Source organism: Centroberyx affinis, unplaced genomic scaffold (assembly GCF_046629955.1).
Source record: "Centroberyx affinis isolate AG114_WGS23_722 - 3 ecotype Tasmania unplaced genomic scaffold, CSIRO-AGI_Caff_v1 ptg000966l_1, whole genome shotgun sequence".
NCBI lineage: Eukaryota > Metazoa > Chordata > Actinopteri > Beryciformes > Berycidae > Centroberyx > Centroberyx affinis.
In genome coordinates this window covers 223,306-233,404 of record NW_027279537.1, presented here as the reverse complement: position 1 = coordinate 233,404, position 10,099 = coordinate 223,306, and the positions used below count along the sequence as shown (strand labels likewise).

General features: G+C 41.9%; 1 protein-coding gene across 3 annotated transcripts in view; it reads right to left on the bottom strand.

Annotated features, from left to right (window-relative positions):
• Positions 1 to 756: 756 nt before the first annotated feature.
• The window catches only part of cuedc1b (CUE domain containing 1b), a 37,126-nt gene continuing 27,783 nt past the window's right edge, over positions 757 to 10,099 (bottom strand). For 2 of the 3 annotated variants that reach the window (XM_071522209.1, XM_071522210.1), the window contains exons 5-11: positions 9,427 to 9,709; positions 8,301 to 8,366; positions 7,963 to 8,085; positions 7,753 to 7,846; positions 7,492 to 7,550; positions 6,071 to 6,140; positions 757 to 5,795 (exon numbers count right to left, since the gene is read on the bottom strand). In XM_071522209.1, coding sequence (XP_071378310.1) covers position 5,795; positions 6,071 to 6,140; positions 7,492 to 7,550; positions 7,753 to 7,846; positions 7,963 to 8,085; positions 8,301 to 8,366; positions 9,427 to 9,709 — 696 coding nt within the window. In that variant the 3' untranslated portion in view covers positions 757 to 5,794. Of the gene's footprint in view, positions 5,796 to 6,066; positions 6,141 to 7,491; positions 7,551 to 7,752; positions 7,847 to 7,962; positions 8,086 to 8,300; positions 8,367 to 9,426; positions 9,710 to 10,099 lie in introns of those variants that run through there. The other variant, XM_071522211.1, reaches the window with a different exon arrangement.

The following is a 10,099-nucleotide window of genomic DNA, read 5'->3' as shown; positions in this document are numbered from 1 at the left end:
GGGGTCCTTGAGGGGGTTCCAGGTGGTCCCCAGCAAATTGATGAATTGTTAAACTTCACCATTATTTAATTTACAAGAAGTTAACACAATTAGAGAATGTAGAATGACTGTTTTGATAATAGTTTCACTGTTATCTCTCTACCTACAATACAGATAGTCATGGAATTCTGGACAAAATCATACCTAGCAATACAAATATTCTCAGATTTGGGTCTGACAGACAAAATCTCATCAAATGGGGGTCCGTGGCCCTAATGTGGACTCAATTAGGGGTCCTTGATATGAAAAAGGTTGAGAATCACTGGTGTAAGGGAAGCCTGACTGAGACATTTTGATCAGATTCCATATAAGATGCAGGACTGTGTTTTTATCTATTATTTTTATTCAAAACCCATATCAGTCAAACCGTAGTTTGGACTGTTCTCAAAGATAAAAAAAAAAATGCTGCTTTTGAGAACAATGTGGTTCTGGTAGTTCCTGTTCTAGGATATTAGAAAACATGCAAAGCATTGAGGAATTTGTCTTGAGTACAGAATAGAAGTCAGATTATAGACTGCTCACAAAAGACCAAACCTAAAATCCTTAATGCTCTAAAATATGACCTCAAAAATGGAGGAGACCTAAGCATTTTTCTACTTCCATCTTTTGGCAGCATTGTCCAAAAGGCCCAGACCCATTCTGAAAAAAGACATTTATTATTATTAATTCTCAGATTTTTACTTCCGGTTGAATTTATAGAAAAAACTTTAATGGTCATGTTAATGTCTTTTACAAATATAATTCACAAACAAATCAGACAGGGTACAACACAATTATTTCAATGGCTAAGAAACGTCCTCACATATAAGAAAACTCTGCTCTGGAAATAAAATCAACAATCACTTGAACAACCTTTACACATCTGTGGGGAGAAAATACATTTTCCCGGTACACTCCTCTAAATTTGACCCCCTCCCCCCTCCCCCTCCGAAACCAAATCAACTGTTTGTCATACAAAGTTCCTCAAAAGAGTGTCAGTTCCAATGATGGCTGATGTTTTTCTTCCTGTTTTGGCGTCCAAGGCCTGAACACTATCAGACTCGGCATGGTTCTTCTGTTCCGTTATTATGGCATACATTCTTATGATAAGGGTTGTTATGAGCGGAGCCATGTGCATTGTAAACAAGAATATTCAATGGCCTAACCTCAATTCTGTGTACATTCATGACACACACACACACACACACATCTAATATTGTACAGGGACATCTTGGCGTTCTGACAGCTCATCATAAATCCTTTCAGTACTGCTGAGCGGCAAAAATGTTGAGTGAATCAGGTTCTTCATAAGCATTAAAGGAGAAGTCCACCCTTGGATCCTCTTACCCTGGTCTACATCAATCTGTGATGATCAATGCATTTCAGGAATTTTGTGATGAAGTGTTTTGAATTTTACTTTTTTGGTGAACCCGACCTTTCCCTCAACCTGACTTAGTGATTTCCTACATCTTGTGCCTGCATTGCATTCTGGTCTATTGAGGCTACTCTCGGTGGAGAAACCGGTCTATCTCCTCTTCTACGATGGATTCCTCCCTGTATGATTGTTGAACGTCTCTCGGTGCAAAATGGCGGCTCTAGAAAGAAGCCCTCGCTTTGATTCTGAGGGACTGACACCAAAACCTGATGTTTCAACATGACACATCACCTACGATTGGCCGGTTATCCACGGGAATAAAAAGAAAACAAACACACCACCACATAACAAAGTGGAGCCGGAAATGCAAGGTGCATTGCCAGTAGCTGTTTTTAACAGTGTTTAGGTGTTCGGGTGGATTTCTCCTTTAATGGTGAGTCAGATGTGGCTGGCCGGTTTTTACATTTACAAAGTACAGTGAAGTATTCCTTCCAGGCAAACTCCAAGTCTATTTCAAACCGTTGTTCTCTCCGTTTTGGAAGACTAAAGTGTGTTTGGCGACTGTGAACGTGCAAAGATCAAACAGAAAGAGAAATATGTCGCCGTAGGCTACTGGACTGAAATTTCATTAAATGTGAAGAATGTCATTTTGGTTTCCAATGTGGAGTGAATGATACCCCGAGAGTGGTGATTTAGCCTTTGGGAAAGAAACGTCTTTCCTGAACGGGAGATTTTTTTTTTTGTCATTGTGCTTGTACAGTTATGTCCGACAAATTGTAAATGAGAAGAGTCTCATAGCGGGGGGGTGGGGGGGGGGGCTAGGCTTCCCTGAGAGGAGAACATCGTTTCTAGAAGAAGAATTAAACATCAACCCATTTCCACATCACAGCAAAAAAAAAAAACAACCAAAAAAAAAAAAACCACATAGACAAACGTCGCTCTAAACAATCAAACCGGCTCATAAAACGCCATTCAAAAAGCCGAGAACTGAATACTAAACACCATGAAGGATTTTGTTTCATTCTTTTTTTTTTCCCCTCCAGAGAGAACTGAGTATTGTGAACCAAGGATATGCAAGTACCTGGCGGCTGACTGATATCACATGAGTCTGAGTCTGGAGTATATTGAAATTGACAGGCTTACTGGAAAGTGGGTGAAATGTCACGGACTTAAACAAACACGAGCCATCCGGTCAAGTTTGCGGTCTGTGACTCATGTTGACTGCAGCTGTTAGTTTCGTTATTAGGCCTACTTTTGACTTTTAACTCCAATTACAGTCAGCAAATTCATTCAAATAGCTGACTTTCTTTTTCTTCTCAGTGACACACTACTTCCGCTGTACAAACTCCTGCTTTAGTGGCATTTATGTACTTTAATTCAATATAAAACTCCAATTCAAAATGCGTTTCTACATATCAGTTATCATAATACCACAAAAACAAGAGAAATCAAAGTTGGGCATTTCCAGCCGGATGGCAGTCTATATTAACAACAGCGCCCCCTTGTGTGCCATTGCAATATTAGAGATGTCAGTGGCTTTTCGCATTGTTAAAGCTGGTGAAAACCCAGGAAAATGACAAAATGACGGTCAACATGAGTCAGCATTTCACCTAATCCTGATCACAGGAGAACCTCAGGGTTTTATCCTCCAAACAAAACCCCTGCTTCTTCTCTCCATCGACATCTGAACCTGCTCACCTTCCATCTGTTTACATCACCATCACATTACAAGTCTCGACACGCTCCTTAATCAATATCCCTCACTTTGTTCATCTTTAAATAAGTGAATAGCACCTTCACATATTTTAATGGTGGCAGATATTAATTTCACTCTCAATTACAAGAAAATGAACTAAGTACTTAAGAGACAACAAAATAAAATTTAAAAAAAACACAAGGGAAGAAGGAAATTTCCATTCATTGATTGAAAGTTAATTCATCTGAGTCAGAAGAGAATCCAACAGTTTTCTTGTGACCTTCTTGATGTGTCCAGAACATCAGCTTCCTCTTCTTCTTCTTCTTCTTCACCTTGCATTCAGACGGGCTACATTAAACTTTTACTATTGCTTTAATCCATGCTATACTTTTAAAAGATCTACAGTACAATGAAAAAGGGGGGATAGGCAGTCTCTGCACAAAAACGCAATCGGAGACGGAAAAACCTTTTGGATCACAAGCTTTAAAAAAAAAAAAAAAAAAAAAATCAAATCCATGATTCTCAAATAGTTCTGTCTACAGAGTCGTACAGATAAAGCACTGGGCCAACTTTAGTCTTCAGTTTTATTAGCAGCCTATCAGAGCGGGTCCTCACAGTGGGATCATCCAATCGCGTTCCGGATCCGTTTTCTCCCCCCAGCCCACTTCCGCTCACACACCGAGAATTATCCGTCCATCACTGAAGCGTAAATCACAGCCATTCTGTTCTAGCGTGTCTAAAAATGACAACATCGTTTACAGTAATAACACTGGCATTTAGAAATATGCGTTCCCCGTCACTCAAGGAGACGAGATCAATATAGAAATGATGCGTTGAAAAAAGGCTACGGGGACAGTTTGAGATATGGCAGTGTAGTTTGGAGTGATATTTCCATTTCCGTAATATCGTGCTTAGATTTCGTTTAGGTTTATTACAAGAGTTCTTGAAATCTGGCAGGATATTAGCAAAGCTTTGGAATGGGGGAATGAAACTTGCACTTTATGGGCACGTTCACTCCAAGCATGTTTGGAGCACCGAGACTCCTGACTCCTAGAATAACAAACTGAAGTCTGGACTGATGCTCATATGCAGCTATTTCTTCATGTGTTCTTAACTGGTATGAACGCCAGAGAAGAAGAGCACAGGCAAGACTGTGACTTTAGTTTACAAGCCCTGGTTCAATTGTAATTGGTCAGTGTGAACCTAAACAAATCAAATACAAAAAAATGCAACAAAGTCAACTTTTCCACTATGGTTCGGACCAAAGAGAACCAACTGGAGGTGTGATAATGTAGAAGAGTAATTTACCTTTAACCTGTTTGACTCATATGCACCTTTAACCTTTAGAATTATAATCATGTCTTAAATCTTGTAAGACCCAATCACTTATCCTTGAATCTTGTTACAACTGGTGCGGGTCGCACGTCAAGCTTTGTCCCTCGCATTCCTTCTCTGTTCCAGTTTGTACCGGTTATTCACCGCTACATGTTATCTCTCCCAAGGCCAAACACGCAGCTAGGCTCCTGTTTGTTTCACAGTATAAATTCAACCACACTTCTATATTAGGTCTAGGCTACTTGTCAGACATGCCTTCATATGCTAATACTCTCGGACGCTCCGAACCTGAGCTGAGTCCTGATTTCCTCAGCAGTTATTTGGTGCCGCTGACTTCGAATGGCACCGTTCTTATCTGGCCGTACCCGACCAAACTAAAAAAGGAGAAAATGTTCCCGTGTTCCACTAAACTGCTCCCAACATGCTTGCTGTGAACGCCCCCTCCACCCCCGCCCCCCAACATGTGATAAGCTGTGTGTTATTACGGCCACGGAGACTGTGTTGACATTTGAGCAGGTACAACTTGAAGTGCCACGGTGTTCTGACACACGAGATTTTCAGTTACATAACCCCTGTCCCACTGAGTCAAAACTGCTTACTGCCGACCTCGGCCTGAAGTGTGTGAGTGTGTGTGTGTGTGTGTGTTGCTCTGGACAGTTTTCCTGCTTCACACTTCCAGGAGAAGTTCCTTTCATTTTCAGACTTATATGACAGTAGAGGTCGGAGATCTGTGTGTGTGTGGGGGGGGTGACGTTCCAGAAACGGCAAAATATTACTATTCCAAAAAAAAAAAAAAAAAAAAAGAACGTGGTAGAAAAGCACTCTACGTGGTTAGAGTATATAAAGGGGCATGTGCACACTTTGGCTTTTAAATGCCCAGCCTGAGGGACCCTAATCATAGGCATACATACAGTGTGCTGCTGTATAGGACTGGGAAAAAAATACCATGGGTTAATATGGCAAGATCATCACTACGGCTAATGCACCTATCACAACGGAGATTTAAAAGGAAACGAGTAAAAAATATTGGTAAGGACTAATGCATCTTTCCTTTACATTTTGAAATTATATATTAACAAAGTGTTATAATACAGAGATAATGCAGTTATGGACAGTTATAAGCCCAGTGTATGGGGAACAGTCCAGTTCCTCTCCCTGGGTAGGAGGGGGGGGGGGGTCTCAACCCATCGCTGGGTCTTGGATTGGCTGGTTCGTATTAGAGAGAGAGAGAGAGAGAGAGAGAGAGAGAGAGAGAGAGGGGGGAGGGGTGGAGGGGTTGGGGTTGGGGGGTAGGAAGAGCTGCAAGGCCACCACCCATGGGTCATGCTGCGGTCGCCATGGTAACCCTGATGTGGTGCAGCACGGGAGGATCTGAAAGGCAGGAGGGAGTCTGGTTGATTAGGATTTTAGCAGCTGACCGGCTGACCTTAAAATAAACTGTAAACACTAAGAATGAAGACATTCTCTACATCTTATGCATAAGCCTTAGCCATGTCCTCACACACACACACACACACACACACACACACCCTAACCCTAAGAGTAGACATGTAGCACAAACCAACCTGTCATTACATGGTGAAAAAATATAAGACCTCTAGATGTAAGACATTTTACACTGAAATGATTTATTTGTGGATGCTCACCATGATATCGGCTCTTTGCCTGGTTCGTTCTCTTCCTGAGTGGCTGCTCTTCTAGGTCGACCGTCTTCATCTGGATGAAGATACAGAAACATATGAGCATACGAGAAAAAGACGCTCAGGGTTAGATCTGCATCTCCAGTAATAAGCCTTTGTAATCTGCTTCATGTCACAGATATGTAATCCTAAAAAAAAAAAACTAGCAGAGGAAAAAAACAAAACAAAACTGTAATTTGAACACTGTGGGAATGCCTGCTTTTTGCCTAAGATTTCAACAGTGCAGTTACATTGTGTTAAGTTAAGGGCTGGTATGATATGTTGATATTTTATTTGGAAAACTCACTTAAAGCTGCACTGGGCAAGATTTTTATGTAAATATCCCCCCCGTTTTAGGAGCCTGAATCACAAAGTGGGGTTGCAACAGGTAAGCACGTCCCATACGGACTAATTGCTGACGCTGTAGATTCTCCCTGTTTGCCCAAATTAAATCCTGGTGTCAGTATGGTCACTGGTGGGAAATCTTCTCCACACAGGAAGTCATTAATCCAAACTTAAGAGTGAAATACAAACTGTCAGCAGTGAGTAGCGCACCGTCCAGAGAGAGCTGGACTCGCCAACATTAGATCCTTCTCTCGTCTCTTTGGTATCTTTTGGTATAAAACATCACAGACCGGCCGGGTTGATGAACATGAGCGTCACCTTGACGTCTGGGCACTGAAGTTACAATTTTTAAAATAGTTACCTCTCACTGCTTCTTGGAGCAACCAAGCGCAAAGTTGCCTAGTGTAGCTTTAAACATTCTGATAAAGCTGAAGCAAAAGAAAAGCTTACAATATTATCTTACAAAAGAGCCCATTTTGGAGCTTTCTTCGTGCTTGTACACGCTTAAAATAGGTTTCTGGCAATGACAGTTGCTCAACAAAGCTTGCAGATGATACTCTCCTGCTCAGTGTTTGACATTTTACAGCCAAACCATGCCGACATGATGGAGGACGTCTCCTCATCTTTGCTTGGTTGGATTTCATTTGGTTGAGGATTAGGAAGTGTGTTTGTTTCACCTTCACTCCGTTCAAGCTGCTTGTCTCCAGTTAGAGCAATAAATGCACATGGAGTGCTACTAGTGTTTGGAGCAGTTTTGTGACTACTGACAAACTGATTGACATTAAGGCTCAGGATTTCTGACTTCTGACTGAACATAGCTGAACAATGTTGTGAAACTATAAATTGGTAGCATAAGAAAAAGACAAAATGAACTGCGTTGAGTAAAGCAGGTAGGATGTTGGGCATGACACACTCTGTTTTTATGGTGCCATTCATGTGGCACCGTATAAACAGAGTGACTGGACAGATAAGAGTGACTGGACAGATGAACAAAGCGGTGATGTATCATATTTTCTGGGTCATGTCAGGTGAATCCATCTTACCGCAGGGGTTTCCCTCCACATCATCGAGGAGGTTGGCTGTGGAGTTGGCTGTGCCCAATCTGGAGAAGAGCTTGGTTAAGAACAACAAAACTCAGTTACTAAAATTGGGAAATTCGGATAATTACTGAGAATTAAAGAGTTTCCACTTTTTACATGGCAAATTAATGTGGTGATTAAACCATAAGATTTGGCTAGTTTCAGAAGAACAGAAAAAACAGAAAAAAGGAACTTTAATAGTAATTTAATAATAATGAAGGATACGAATGGTGCTTCAGGAGTGTCCTCCTTTTAGACTTTCTCCTCTTTGTCTTTTCTGAGAATGTTCGGGCAATTTCAAACAGCTTCTTTCTCGTCGCTGAATGGGGGGGAAACAATGAAGGTCATTAACCAAGCAGGTAGACATTATGCTCCCAGAGGCTGATAGAATTATTCGGGGAAACACGAGTAGCATTTGAAAATCGGAAGCCTTACATTTGCCCATGTGTTTGAGTTTGTCTCTGAACATGGCGTCGTCCGAGACGGCCTCCATTGAAGCTGAAGCGCAGTGTTCTCCTGCAGACAGACACACAGCAACACTGCCGCACTGCACATGTGCTAATGTACAAACATGCACAAGATCAAACACGTCAAACGTAGATGCACAAGTATTTATAGTACCATGTCCGTAACACACAAATCCTTGACACGGCCGACAAAAATCACAGTGAATGCATAGACACACACACGCAGACCAGTATTCAGTAGAATTCAATGTGCACAGACAAAGTTACAAATAGCTTGGCAGAGGAAGCTTGATGAGTGATATCTACCTGTGGAATTCTCCATGCTAGATGAATGATTGGACTTTGATTTCTTTGATTCATACTTCAAGCGATCTAAAAACAGAGAGCAGATGTTATGACCACTGACGTGAGGAACAAAAGGTGTGATGATGGAGCTCTGGCAGGATGGAGCAGGAACTTAAGATTCCTGCGTGTCCATCCATCTTGAGCAGCCTATGGTCACATTTTGGGTTCGATGAGAAGGGGAAACAGTTTGAGGATGATTGCATTGTTGGACCGCATCTTGAATCCTCGTCTTGGCTAGAAAAGCTCGCGTTTCAGTGGCACTCTGAGGCATTATTCCCACCATGTTTTTTTTCCAACAATTTCATTCTGTTAAACTCTGTGCCCTTGGGAACGTTCCTGTGCCTTAGAAAATCAATGTAAAATCAGTCACTGGCCAAATATCCTGTTGTTGTTACTGGAAGAGTATTATCTTTACTCACTCTCACAGGCTGTCCATTATACATACACAAGCACTTAGTTACACTTGTCAAACACTCCAACAACCTTGAGTGTGGTTCAGGAACAACCGCAACTTCCAAATCCATTTAGTAAATTTTCTATTTATAAAAACAAGCCCAACAACACATGGAACCATGTGAACTTCACTCGCGTGCTTGATCTAAAACTTCATATTTTTCTACTACTAATATTTTTCTCAGGTCTGCAAACATTACCCTGTTAAGAGTACTGATGAATATACCATCATGTTAATAGCTGAGAGGTTGGTTTATTTTAAATCTTCTCTACAAGCATGGAAGCAAGTGCCTTGGTCATAAGCTGAGGGATGTGAGACTATGAGAGACGGAGACAAGCATAGGACTTTTGCATCGAGGCAAACTATATAGGAATAACAGTAAAAGACAAAGGGCTTTAATGAGACAAGGACTATCAAAGCACTTGTCAGTATCTAAGTATAAACTGTAAAGTATGACGCAACCTCAAGATGTAAATATGTGCGGGTATTCTACGATTTATTTTACAGTTGCCTACATCCTGTGCATAACACACTATGCCACCAAAAAAAGTACAGCTATGGACACTGATCAGAATGCTAACGTGACATGATTGCTATGTGCATACTGTGTGGCGTGGATATTAAAAGCCGAACCTCTCTCTAAGGCAATGAGGAACTCGCGGTTGCGCTGCAGCTCCCTCATGAACTCCTCGTTCTGCAGGAACAGGGCGATGCGCTCGTCTTCCAGGTACTGCTTCAGCTTTTTCTCTTGCTCGGACGCTCCCGCCGCCGCCGCCGCTGCCGCCGCCGCCGGCCCCGGACCTCCGCTGGTCCCTGCAGCTCCGGACTGAGAACCGGACGGGGCCGTCCACTGGCTTATGGAAGAGACTGAGGAGGAGGAGGACGACGAAGGCTGGGAGAGACTGCTCTGTGAGCTCTGCTGGGGAGGGGGGGGGGGGGGGGGAAGCAGAGGTTACAGGTGTCATGCTAATTCAGAACATTCAGTTTTTTAGACGTCATTTACACTCTATAATGAACAGCTGGTTGCATTTCTGAATATATGACTTGGCTGTGCAACAGAATTGAATAGACATGATTCATTTCTGTGTCGTTTTTGTCTGGGAACTGATCATTTCACCATGGACAAATCAATTTTGCATTTACATAATTTTAGCATGTTAGCTAGCTAACCAGTATCTGTCAGCTAACCATCAGTGTCTTGTTAACACATCTGATTAGCACACTAGCTAACATGTCTAACAGAAGCTAGCCATTCATAGTGGCATGTTAACATTAACATTGGTTGCTTTGCTAAGTTTGCTAGCTA